Genomic DNA, 13,576 nt, shown 5'->3' with positions numbered 1-13,576 from the left:
TAGGAACCTGCCAGGTCGTGGCTGATTCTAGGTTTAGGTCCTGTATGAAATTTTTGGTACCATACATAGGAGTCAGTGCTCATGAAAAAAATGATAAGAAAACTGTGCCTGATATTTCTGCTTCCAGTGCCACTGCCTTGGCAGCCCAGGGACATCCTTCAACTCCCTTGGCAAGGTTGTTTTATTATTTATTTTTTTAAAAATATTTTTTATTTTATTTTTTTTGAGACGGAGTCTCACTCTGTTGCCCAGGCTGGAATGCAGTGGCGCAATCTCGGCTCACCACAACCTCCGCCTCCCGGGTTCAAGCGATTCTCCTGCCTCAGTCTCCCGAGTAGCTGGGACTACAGGCATGCACCACCATGCCAGGCTAATTTTTTTGTATTTTTAGTAGAGACGGGGTTTCATCATGTTGTCCAGACTGGTCTCGAACTCTTGACCTTGTGATCCACCCTCCTCGGCCTCCCAAAGTGCTGGGATTACAGGCATGAGCCACTGCACCCGACCAGGTTGTTTTAAACAACAGAATTCCTCTAGGCTTTTTTTTTAAGATTAATTGGAGGAGAGTGTGCCACTGCCAACACCTCCCGGTGTACCTGGATAAACACCTCAGGCATGGTGGAGACATAGGTAGAGGAGATCTGGAAGCAGGCCTACTGGCTGCAGTCAGAGTGGCTACCTAAAGAATCTTTCTTGGACCTCTTTAACAACTTTTTTTTTTTTTTTTTGAGACAGAGTCTCGCTCTGTCACCCAGGCTGGCGTGCAGTGGCATGATCTCGGCTCACTGCAAGCTCTGCCTCCCAGGTTCACGCCATTCTCCTGCCTCAGCCTCTCCAAGTAGCTGGGACTACAAGGCGCCCGCCACCACGCCCAGCTAATTTTTTGTATTTTTAGTAGAGACGGGGTTTCACTGTGGTCTCGATCTCCTGACCTCATGATCTGCCCGCCTCGGCCTCCCAAAGTGCTGGGATTACAAGCTTGAGCCACCGCGCCTGGCTCTTTAACAACTTCTTACCTGGATCACTAGGACTTGGGGGTAGGCCACAGCTCCAAGCAAGCCTGATCATCCCGCTTATTACGGTAGTCTCCTGGGCCTAGTGCAATGTATTCTGGCCATGGCTTAATAATGTTGCACCAAGATTGTGTCAGTCAAGGTGTCGCTTTTTTTTTTTTTTTTTTAGACGGAGTCTCACTCTGTTGCTCAGGCTGGAGAGCAGTGGTGAGATCTCGGCTCACTGCAATCACCACCTCCCGGGTTCAAGCAATTCTCCTGCCTCGGCCTTCTGAATAGCTGGGATTACAGGCGCATGCCGCCACGTTCAGCTAATTTTTATATTTTTAGTAGAGACAGGGTTTCACCATGTTGGCCAGGCTAGTCTCAAACTCCTGACCCCAAGTCATCCGCCCCCCCTCGGCCTCCCAAAGTGCTGGGATTACAGGCATAAGCCACCGTGCCCAACCAAGGTGCCATATTAATATGATCAGACAAACCTCTGCCTCCAGATCCTGGGGGTCTGGAGGGCACATGAAATGTACTAGGTTTACTAAAGGAGGTATCTGGGTTGGGGATGGACTGCAGGGCAGTTCTCTGGTTGGCCTTGGACTGACTCATTTCTCCCCTCTTTCTCACTATTTGTTCTCAAGTATAGAATGTGCTGGGAATGTAACATCCTGAGATAGGGACGGACTGGCTGGAATAGCCCTGGCTCCATTCCAGCCCCTCCCTACAAACAGGATGTCTTTCAATGCTTTAGCCCAGCAGTCACATGACCCCGGCGTACAAAACTCAGGGCAGCTGCAGTGCAAGTGGGGCACACGCACATGAGACTCCATCATCCAGGCAGCATTCCTGAGCCTTGGGGGACTGGTTTCCAATGATTCTTAGGCTTCTGTCATTCTTTGCTGCCTATCTGTAAGTAATAAATCCAGTTCATGTAAATTGTTGTATTAATTATATGAATGTGTTTTCTCACTGGACTCAGACAAGTTGGTAACCAGCATACAGTGAACTTGCTTCATAGAGTCTAATACCTTTTTGTTCAGTTTATACATGTTTACTGAGCTGGGCATCACTATATGCTCTTCTCTCTTCTCCACCCTGCTATGTTCCCAGCTAGGCTGAGCTGTGTGGTTGGGTTTGGCCAAAGAGAAAAACTGAAACACAAGAGGAGAGTCAAGGGACTTATAGTCTCCTCCTTCCTGCCACAAACCATAGGTTCCTTCTAGAAAAGGTACAACTCCTATCAGACTGCCCCCTTCCCTTGAACCTTCAGATTCAGGGTTCTACACCGAATCTTGTTTCATTGTTTTTGTTTTTAAATCTTGCCCATGCCTTTGTAGATAGTACCTTTATAAAACTCTCCTCAATTACACAGGCTGAGAGTGCCACTTGCTTACTGCCAGAACTCTGTATGCATACAACCCAAAAGGGATTCTGCCAGTGATTAGATTTGTGAGGTAAGAAACAAAACAAAACTTTCACTGGGTACTAACCCTACAGGTGTGTCAGTGTAGTGTTTTTACACATTAGCCCATTTAATGGTCACAATAAGCCTTTTCAAACAAGAAAACTGAATTTAGAGGGTTATGTTTCTTGCTAAAGATCACCAGGTATTAATATTAAGGATCAGGGTCAGACCAGAACTCGGCTAGGTCTGCCTCCCTAAACGTCAGCTTTGCTCCAGGCACCATTAGCCCTGGAAAAAAGGCTTGGTAAGGGACTGAGGGGTAAAGGACGGATTACGACCATGTTTCTCCAAGGGGTCACCTGAGTACAATCACCTGGGATGCGTTTTCAAAATCTAGATTCTTGGACTGTATCTCTCTCAATCCTTTAGCTCTCAGTGGTTTCTGTGCCTCTATTTTGACACTCACCACATTGGATTGCAGGAATAGTCATTAACTTTTTTTTTTTAGACGGAGTTTTGCCCTTGTTGCCTAGGCTGGAGTACAATGGTGCGATCTTGGCTCAGTGCAACCTCTGCCTCCTGGGTTCAAGCAATTCTCCTGCCTCAGCCTCCCAAGTAGCCGGGATTACAGGCACGCGCCACCACACCTGGCTATTTTGTATTTTTAGTAGAGATGCGGTTTCATTGTGTTGATCAGGCTGGTCTCGAACTCCTAACCTTAGGTGTGATCCACCCACTTCGGCCTCCCAAAGTTCTAGGATCACAGGCGTGAGCCACCGCGCCCTGCCAGATTGGTCATTAACTCTTATTTCAGCAGATACTCTTTCATTTGGGACACTGGTGTATTTGCACAAATTCTAGGCGCCCCACGCAGCGGCCTGGAGCCTGTCCCCAAGTCCAACCAATGGGAGTAGTGTTAAGGGCTCCGCCCTCGACTACTTTCCAGCGCTGGGCAAAGCCGCCAGGCCCGCCCACTGACTCCGCGGAGCTGGGTCGCCCCCGTTCTACCCAGGTCGGGATGGCAGCGACGCTGACCCTGGACCCCGCGGGCCGCTGCTGCTGGGACGAGCCGGTGCGCATCGCCGTGCGCGGCCTGGCCCCGGAGCAGCCGGTCACGCTGCGCACGTCCCTGCGCGACGGGAAGGGCGCGCTCTTCCGGGCCCACGCGCGCTACCGCGCCGACGCCCGCGGCGAGCTGGACCTGGAGCGCGCGCCCGCGCTGGGAGGCAGCTTCGCGGGGCTCGAGCCCATGGCACTGCTCTGGGCGTTGGAGCCGGAGAAAGCCTTGGTGCGGCTGGTGAAGCGCGACGTGCGGACGCCCTTCGCCATGGAGCTGGAAGTGCTGGACCGCCACGACCCCGACCCCGGGCGGCTGCTGTGCCGGGCGCAGATCAAGCGTGACTTCCTCCGGCCGGGGGTGCGGCGCGAGCCGGTGCGCGCGGGCCGGGTGCGCGCCGCGCTCTTCCTGCCACCGGGTGAGTAGTCTGCCCAGAATTTGGTCTAGCTCTGCGACCCCCACCGGCCCCTTGCCTGTCCTGGGAATCGCGTGATTGTGGAACATCCCTGAACTTGTTCCTTCGCTCCAGAGTCTGTCATGGATTCCGAGTCTCTGGGCGTCCGCTGTTGCCGAGGCTGGAGTGCCCTGGCTGGATCATAGCTCACACTGCAGCCTCGAACTCCTGGGCTCAAGTCTTCTTGCCTCAGCCTCCTGAGTAGCTACTCCAGTCTTTCCTTTTTAAGTTTCACGTCCCTCCCTGGAGGCACTACCACTTTAGCTATGTGCTGAATAGTGCATTCAACTTATTATATATTTATTGAGAGCCACTATGTGCCAGCCATGTGGTTTTGTTTGAATACGATATGGGCAAAACCTTAAGCTGATGTGCAAGAATGATTTTTGCCTCCTTTCACATCAAACTTCCAAAGAAACTAAAATCCACAGTATTGGCAATGCCCTTTAATTGTTTAAAAACACACACAAAACTGCCTGACAGTCCTCTGCCTTCTATCATAAACATGCTGTAAGTGGTTCTCAACCTGCAGTGATTAGCCGCCCTCCCTGGGGGAAATTTGGCAATATCTGGAGACATTTGTGGTTGTCATACCTCAAGGGAGAGGTGCTATTGGCATCTAGCAGGCAGAGGCCAGAGATGCTGCTAAACATTCCACAATGCACAGGACAACTGCCAGAACAAAGAATTATCTTGCTCAAAATGTCTGTACTACTGAGCTTGAGGAACCCTAGTCTAAGTAAACACAGGATGTTTGCTAGGTAAAGGTAGCCCACAAAGAAGACTCCTGATTAATCCCTTCTAACTAAATTCCTGACTTAAACCTCAACCATATAAAAATGCTGAGCCGGGCACAGTGGCTCAGGCCTGTAATCCCAGCATTTTGGGAGGCTGAGGTGGGCAGATCACTTGAGCCCAGGAGTTCAAGACCGGCCTGGGCAACATGGTGAAACTCTGTCTCCATACACACACACAAAATTAGGCAGGCATGGTGGTGCATGCCTGTAGTCCCAGCTGCTTGGGAGGCTGAGGTGGGAGGATTGTTTGATATCAGGAAGTAGAGGTTGCAGTGAACCGAGATCACGCCACTGCATTCCAGCCTGGACAACAGAGTGAAACCCTGCCTCAAACAACAACAACAACAAATTCTAGAGTTGCAACAGCACACAGAATCCTTAAACTGAATTCTGTGATTATTCTCCAAAACAAGAAAACTTGCTTTATTTTTACAGCACTTCAGCAATTCTTAGCCTTAACTCGTGGCTGCCCACTACACTGTGAATTCCTGGGGCTGGAATTGAATCTTACAGATTTCTAAATATCTATGTTCCTGGAGGCTTTCACAAGGATATAGTAGGAGCTCAATAAATCATACTGACTGGGCCAGACGCAGTGGCTCACACCTGTAATCCTAGCACTTTGGGAGGCTGAGGTGGGTGGATCACTTGAGGCCAGGAGTTCAAGACTAGCCTGGCCAACATGGTGAAACCCCACCTCTACTAATAATATAATACAAAAAAGTTAGCCAGGCGTAGTGGCTCACACATGTAGTCCCAGCTACTAGGGAGGCTGAGGTGGGAGAATCGCTTGAACCTGGGAGGCCGAGGTTGCAGTGAGCCAAGATCACACCACTACACTTCAGCCTGGGTGACAGAGCGAGACCCTGTCTCAAAAAAAAAAACAAACAAAAAAAAACATACTGACTAAGAATCAACTAAAACCTTTCATTAAAAACCAACAAGGAGCCGGGCACAGTGGCTCACGTCTGTAATCCCAGCACTTTGGGAGGTCGAGGCAGGAGGATCACCTGAGGTCAGGAGTTCAAGACCAGCCTGACCAATATGGTGAAACCCCATCTCTACTAAAAATGCAAACATTAGCTGGGCATGGTGGTGGGTGCCTGTAATCTCAGCTACTCAGGAGGCTGAGGCAGGAGAATCGCTTGAACCCAGGAGGCAGAGGTTGCAGTGAGCCAAGATCGTACCATTGCACTCCAGCCGGGGGGACAGAGCAAGACTCCGTCTCAAAAAAAAAAAAAAAAAAAAAAACAAGGCAGCCAGACGCGGTGGCTCACGCCTCTAATCCCGGTACTTTGGAGGACCGAGGTGGGTGGATCACGAGGTCAGGAGTTCAAGACCAGCCTGGCCAAGATCCAAGATGGTGAAACCCCATCTCTACTAAAAATACAAAAAATTAGCCTGGCGTGGTGGCAGGTGCCTGTAATCCCAGCTACTCAGGAGGCTGAGGCAGGAGAATTGCTTGAACCCAGGAGGCGGGGGTTGCAGTGAGCCGAGATCACACCACATCACTCCAGCCTGGGCAACAGAGAGAGACTCTGTCTGATAAAAAACAAAAACAACAACAACAAAAAACAAACAAGGCTGGGCGCAGTGGCTCACGCCTGTAATCCCAACACTTAGGGAGGCCGAGGTGGGCAGATCACCTGAGGTCAGGAGTTTGAGACCAGCCTAACCAACATGGTGAAACCCCATCTCTACTAAAAATACAAAATTAGCTGGGTGTGGTGGCACGTGCCTGTAATCCTAGCTACTCGGGAGGCTGAGGCAGGAGAATCGCTTGAACCCCGGGGGAGACGGAGGTTGCAGTGAGCCGAGATCACACCATTGCACTGCAGCCTGGGCAACAGGAGTGAAACTCTTGTCTCAAAAACAAACAAATAAACAAACAAACAGGCTGAGTGCAGTGGCTCACACTTAAAATCCCAGCACTTGAAGAGGCCAAGGTGGGAGCATTGCGGTGGGAGGATTGCTTAAGGCCAGGAGTTTGACACTAGCCCAGGCAGCATAGTGAGACCCCGTTTCTACAAAAAGTAAAAAATTAGCCAAGCATAGGGGCCTAGCTACTTGGGAGGGTAGCTACTTGAAGCTGGAGGGTCACTTGAGCCCAGGGATTCAAGGTTACAGTGATCTACAGGCTACAGTGCAGTGGTGTGATCACAGGTCACCACAAACGAATTCTTGGGCTCAGATGATCCTCCCGCCTCTGCCTCCTGAGTAGCTAAGACAGGGGTCTTGCTGTGTTGCCCAGGCTGGTCGTAAATTCCCGGCCTCAAGTGGTCCTCTTATCTTGACCTCCCAAAGCACTGGGATTATAGGCATGAACCACCACGCCTGGCCTCATTATGTTATTTCTAACTTGGTTTATTTTTGTTTGTGAAAGTAATTTATATTATTATTATTATTATTTTTGAGACAGAGTCTTGCTCTGTCACCCAGGCTGGAGTGCAGTGGTGTGATAATAATTTATATCGTTAAAAATTTTTAGGCAGGTTGCAGTGGCTCACGCCTGTAATCCCAGCATTTTGGGAGGCCAAGGTGGGCAGATCACCTGAGGTCAGGAGTTCAAGACCAGCCTGGCCAACATGGCAAAACCTCGTCTCTACTAAAAATACAAAAAAATTAGCCGGGTGTCTGGTGCACGTCTGTAATTCCAGCTACTTGGGGGGCTGAGGCAGGAGAATTGCTTGAACCCAGGAGGCAGAGGTTGCAGTGAGCCGAGATTGCGCCACTGCACTTCAGCCTGGGTGACAGAGTGAGACTGTCAAAAAAATAAAAAAAATTTTTTAAATTTCAATACCTTTTGGTGTACAAGTGGTTTGGGGTTACACAGACAAACTGTACAGTGATGAATGCTGACATTTTAGTGCACCTGTCACCTGAGTAGTATACACTGTACCCAATATGTAGTTTTTTTATCCCTCTATATTATTATTATTGTTTGAGAAAATAAGACATTTTGTTCTCTGCCAGTCTCTCTACCCCCAAGCTCCTTGGCTTCAAAAACTTGTTTGCTTACTGTCTTTTGAGAATCTAAAGCTCCTTGTGATTTGTGATGTTCTCCAGGCAAGGGGCCCTTTCCTGGGATCATTGATCTGTTTGGGAGTGGCGGGGGCCTTTGTGAATACAGGGCCAGCCTCCTGGCCGGATATGGTTTTGCTGTGCTTACCCTGGCTTATTTCAGATTTGAAGACCTCCCCGAAGATCTGAATGATGTACATCTGGAGTACTTTGAAGAAGCCATGGACTTTATGCTACAGCATCCAAAGGTGGGTTCTGGTGATCACCTGAGTGCAGAAGAGAGGGGATAGAGCTGACGCAGGGCTGAATCCAAAAGCCCTACCAGAACACTGGGAACTAGAAACACGCCAGGAGATACCAAGTCTCCTTCAAAAGTTACTAGGATGGAAGCTGGGCATGGTGATGTGCACCTGTAGTCCCAGCTACCTAGGAGGCTGAGACTGGGGGATTGCTTGACCCCAGGAGTTCAAGACCAGCCTGGGCAATATTTAGTGAGACCCCGTCTCAAAAAAAGTTTTTATACTAGGATTATTATTTCCATTTTCTCCCATCTCTGTCTAATACCTTAAGACTTGACTATTTAGTTGTCTTTGTAATTGTGGACCAAAATTCAAAGAGCACAGGACTAAAAAAAGTTCTGGCTCTGAGTCTACCACAGAGTGGCCTTATGATTCTGAATAAGGCAGTTACTCTCTCTAGAGTTCAATTTTCCTCCTTAATAAGATTAACGTAAATGTATATAGGGAAAATGACTATAAAGAGATATTTTTTGAGACAACTGGAGACATTTGAATAAGAATGGTGTATTTGATTATATGAAGTAATCATTAATTTTGTTGGGTATGATAATGGTATTATGGTTTTGTAAAGAAAGTCCTTATCTGATAACAGAAATAATTAATTAATTAAAACATTTTGGCCAGGTGCCGTGGCTCACATCTGTAATCCCAGCACTTTGGGAGGCCGAGGCGGGCAGATCACCTGAGGTCAAGAGTTTGAGACCAGCCTGGCCAACATGGTGAAACCCCGTCTCTACTAAAAATACAAAAATTAGCTGGGCATGGTGGTGCACACCTGTAATCCCAGCTACTCGGGAGGCTGAGGCAGGAGAATTGCTTGAACTCAGGAGGCAGAGGTTGCAGTGAGTCGAGATTACACCATTGCACTCCAGACTAGGCAACAAGAGTGAAACCCCATCTCAAAAAAAAAAAAAACAACTCAACAACAACAACAAATTTTGGTATAATTAAAAATGGAATGATATATACTCTTTGTTATCATCCAGGTTTAAAGAGACCCAGACATTCTAATGCTAAGATATAAGATGTCCTGCAAGATTCTCTCCCCCACAACCCCTAGTGCTCTTGGGATCCGACACCCCAGAATTCTCTGCCAAACAACTCTGATCCTGCTTCCAGGTCCTAGGCCTCTTTTCTGGGTTTGTCAGTGTATATATACCTAGGCCTTAAACTTGCAGGCTGGGGTGTCCACACACATGTGTGAGAGGCCCCTTAAGGTCCATGAAGGAGCCAGTGATGGAAGAGAAGGAGTGTGGTGCAGGGCCCAGGGGCTGGCCTCTCCTCTATGTCACCTTCCAGTACAGAACTCCAGTGGATTCCAAGATTTTAAATTTGAGCCTGACCTTATGAATTGTTATGGTGGTATATTTATCAAGGCAGGAGAAAATAATATACTGTATTTAACAGTTTGTTCATTTGATTTATAATTTTGAAATATTTAGGTATAGGGTGTCTGGGCCTCTGTGTATACTCCTGACCCAGTCCTCATAAATATTAGAGGATGACCCCCTACTAGGAAATCAGTTGATTTGCTTATTAGAAGACATATTTGAGCTTTGCAGATTGTTGGATAAGGAAGGAAAGCAAATAATAGTTAAGAAAGCTACCGGCGGGGCACGGTGGCTCATGCCTATAATCCCAGCACTTTGGGAGGCCAAGGCGGGCGGATCACTTGAGGTCAGAAGTTTGAGACCAGCCTGGCCAACATGGTGAAACCCTGTCCTACTAAAAATACAAAAATTAGCTGGGCGTGGTGGTGGGCGCCTGTAATCCCAGCTACTCGGGAGGCTGAGGCATGAGAATTGCTTGAACCCGGGAGGCGGAGGTTGCAGTGAGCCAAGATTGCACCACTGCACTCCAGCCTGGGTGACAGAGCGAGACTCCATCTCAAAAAAGAAAAAAAAAAGAAAGGTACTTGGAGAATGTAAAATCACTGTCTGTGTCCTCCATTTATGAATTCTAAGCTTGTTTTCCTTCTCTTTTTCCTCAACAGGTGAAAGGTCCTAGTATTGGGCTTCTTAGATTTTCCAAAGGAGGTGACCTGTGTCTCTCAATGGCTTCTTTCTTGAAGGGTATCACAGCCACTGTACTTATCAATGCCTGTGTAGCCAACACAGTAGCTCCTCTACATTATAAGGATATGATTATTCCTAAACTTGTCGATGATCTTGGAAATGTAAAAATCACTAAGTCAGGATTTCTCACTTTTGTGGACACTTGGAGCAATCCACTGGAGGAACACAATCACCGAAGTCTTATTCCATTGGAAAAGGCCCAGGGACCCTTCTTGTTTATTGTTGGCATGGATGATCAAAGCTGGAAGAGTGAATTCTACGCTCAGATAGCCTCTGAAAGGCTACAAGCTCATGGGAAAGAAAGACCCCAGATAATCTGTTACCCAGAAACTGGTCACTGTATTGACCCACCTTATTTTCCTCCTTCTAGAGCCTCTGTGCATGCTGTTTTGGGTGAGGCAATATTCTATGGAGGCGAGCCAAAGGCTCACTCAAAGGCACAGGTAGATGCCTGGCAGCAAATTCAAACTTTCTTCCATAAACATCTCAATGGTAAAAAATCTGTCAAGCACAGCAAAATATAACATTGAAGCCACAGACCAGATACCATTAATAAAAATCCTATTCATACAACTCGTGTTGGGTTTTCTTCTTTCTTTCCTTTTTTTTTTTTTTTTTTTTTCTGTCTCACTGTCACATAGGCTGGAGTGCAGTGGTGTAATCTTGGCTCACTGTAACCTCCGCCTCCCAGCTATTCTCTGACCTAAGCCTCCTGAGTAGCTGGGATTATAGGCACACGCCACGGCACCCAGCTAATTTTTGTATTTTTAGTAGAGACAAGGTTTCGCCATGTTGGCCAGGCTGGTCTTGAACTCCTGGCCTCAGGTGATCTGCATACCTCAGCCTCCCAAAGTGCTGGGATTACAGGTGTGAGCCACCATACCCAGCCTGTGTTGGGTTTCCCAGAGCCCTTAGCAACCTTTTTTGTGACAAAGCAACCAGCTCAGCTTCTTTGTCAGGTCCTCCCTGATTCTCAACCTTTGCAACCAGCCTTCCTTCACCGCTGGGTCCACATAGGCTTAACCTTGATCTTACTTGTAGGACTGGTCTTCACCTTAAGCAAGAGAAATGTAAGAAGTACTTTCCCAACTCTCAGTTACTGGCCCAGCTTTGGCCTCGTGTCCCCTTTCTGAGGACTGACCTTTGGTATTGCTCTGGAGTCTCATATATCCCCTTTGGCCCTAACTGACCACGTCTGAGTCTTGGGAACCTGCCCACTCGATTGCCTTAAGGAATGGACTCTGCCTCATTCTTTTTTTTTTTTTTTTTTTTGAGACAGAGTCTCGCTTTTGTTGCCCAGGCTGGAGTGCAATGGTATGAGCTCGGCTCACTGCAACCTCTGCCTCCCAGGTTCAAGCGATTCTCCTGCCTCAGCCTCCCAAGTAGCTGGGACTACAGGCTTGCGCCACCATGCCCAGCTAATTTTTGTATTTTTAGTAGAGACGGGGTTTCACCATGTTGGCCAGGCTAGTCTCGAACTCATGTCAGGTGATCCACCCACCTCAGCCTCCCAAAGTGCTGGGATTACAGGCCTGAGCCACCACTCCTGGCTCTGCCTCATTCTTGCCCGTACACATTGCTGAACATTTACTCAAGACCTCTCCCTGGGCCGGGCGCAGTGGCTCACGCCTGTAATCCCAGCACTTTGGGAGGCCAAGGCATGTGGATCACCTGAGGTCAGGAGTTTGAGACCAGCCTGGCCAACATGATGAAATGATGAAACCTAGTGTCTACTAAAAATACAAAAAATTAGCTGGGCGAGGTGGCGGGCACCTGTAATCCCAGCTACTTGGGAGGCTGAGGCAGGAGAATCACTTGAACTCAGGAGGCAGAGGTTGCAGTGAGCCGAGATCGCACCACTGCACTCCAGCCTGGGCAACAAGAGCAATACTCTGTCTCCAAAAAACAAAAAGCACTTGTCTCTGAACCCCAATCTAAAGACCAGGAGCATTATACCTGTGGGTATACTTTCTTTATGTTTGCCAGAGGATTCCCAGTCACTATATGGTCATCGCTTGCCTGGAGGAATGCCTTGATGCCAAGATTTTCAGGACAATACCTTGCACGCCATGGCCTTCATCTTTGATGTCATGTTATACCTACCAAATCGGACTTCCTCCCACAACCATCTAGTCCAATTACCCTCCTACTGAGAAGGACTGGGACCTGTCTGCCTCAACCTACTGCAATATACTGGGCACTATCTAGAGTCATAACAGACCAGAGCAGAGAGTCTTCCTTGAGCATAAGAAAGTTTTTCTGTGATTTCACGGCACATCCCATGATTTTCTGAGTATGTACAAAACCCTTCACCAATTTCAATCGATCCAAGCAAGTGCCCATTAGATCTTAACAATGAAAAGTTCCTTAGAGGTAACTTAATTTTGATCAGTTGTTAAACTCTGTGTTGAGTATAGTCATTCACCATGTAGTATAATTTTCCTTTCTTTCTTTTTTTTTTTTTTTTTGAGACAGTCTCACTCTGTCATCCTGGCTGGAGTATAGTGGCATGATCATGGCTTACTGCAGCCTCAACCTTCTGTGCTCAAGTGATCCTCTCACCTCAACTTCCCGAGTGACTGGGATTACAGGCATGCACCACCCCACCTGGCTAACTTTTTATTTTTGTAGAGATGAGGTCTCATTATGTTGCCCAGGCTGGTCTCCAACTCCTGGACTCAAGCGAACTGCCCCTCTAGGCCTCCCAAAGTGCTGGGATTACAGGCGTGAATCACTGCGCCTGGCCTGTGTAGTATAATTTTCTATGATGTGAATTCTGGGAGCCTATGCTTTAACTCACTCCCAAGTGGATGTGCTACTGTGGAGATGCTCTTGGGGTGGGAGATCACAGGAGGAAGATATGAGGAAAGTGGCAGGGAGGATGAGAAAGCAAAGGCCAAAAAGGTAGTCCCAGAAGTCATGCAGAAGAATGATGACTCCGTATCTATATGTATTAAAAGCACTAGGGCAGGACAGCCCTAGACCTCGATTTCTTCCTTACAGATAAAGCAACCTGGAAATGGCATACACTAACTGAAGATATTTGCTTGCTTTTCCCTGTGAGGTGACTATGTGGCCACCTGTCTCATATATATATATATATATATATATATATATATATATATATATTTATATTTTGACACAGAGTTTCGCTCTTGTTGCCCAGCCTGGAGTTCAGTGGTGCGATCTCGGCTCACTGCAACCTCTGCCTCCTGGGTTCAAGTGATTCTCCTGCCTCAGCCTCCCTAGTAGCTGGGATTATAGGCGCGCCACCACACCCGGCTAATTTTGTATTTTTAGTAGAGAAAGGGTTTCTCCATGTTGGTCAGGCTGGTCTCGAACTCCTGACCCCAGGTGATCCACCCGCCTCAGCCTCCCAAAGTGCTGGGATTACAGGCATGAGCCACCACGCCTGGCCTTATAGTGGTTTATGCAAAGAAGGAAACCTAATTAGTTACACAAAA

General features: G+C 47.9%; 2 protein-coding genes across 3 annotated transcripts in view; one reads left to right on the top strand and one right to left on the bottom strand.

The window, feature by feature from the left end:
* The window catches only part of HEATR4 (HEAT repeat containing 4), a 357,461-nt gene that overhangs the window by 140,976 nt on the left and 202,909 nt on the right, over window positions 1–13,576 (bottom strand). The gene's annotated exons all lie outside the window — the stretch shown is intronic.
* On the top strand, window positions 3,377–10,685 carry ACOT6 (acyl-CoA thioesterase 6). Of its 2 annotated transcripts, none has more exons than XM_055288880.2 (3): window positions 3,377–3,884; window positions 7,784–7,986; window positions 10,031–10,685. In XM_055288880.2, exons 1-3 carry the CDS (start codon window positions 3,428–3,430, stop codon window positions 10,634–10,636), a joined length of 1,266 nt encoding a protein of 421 aa, XP_055144855.1. In that variant the 5' UTR covers window positions 3,377–3,427; the 3' UTR covers window positions 10,637–10,685. The 2 variants fall into 2 exon arrangements, with proteins under 2 accessions (XP_055144855.1, XP_055144857.1); XM_055288882.2 differs by having other exon boundaries at window positions 3,746–3,884; window positions 7,902–7,986.

Source organism: Symphalangus syndactylus, chromosome 8, assembly GCF_028878055.3.
Source record: "Symphalangus syndactylus isolate Jambi chromosome 8, NHGRI_mSymSyn1-v2.1_pri, whole genome shotgun sequence".
In the NCBI taxonomy this organism is placed as follows: domain Eukaryota; kingdom Metazoa; phylum Chordata; class Mammalia; order Primates; family Hylobatidae; genus Symphalangus; species Symphalangus syndactylus.
Note: the sequence above shows the minus strand (reverse complement) of the source record. Positions and strands in the feature narration are given on the sequence as shown.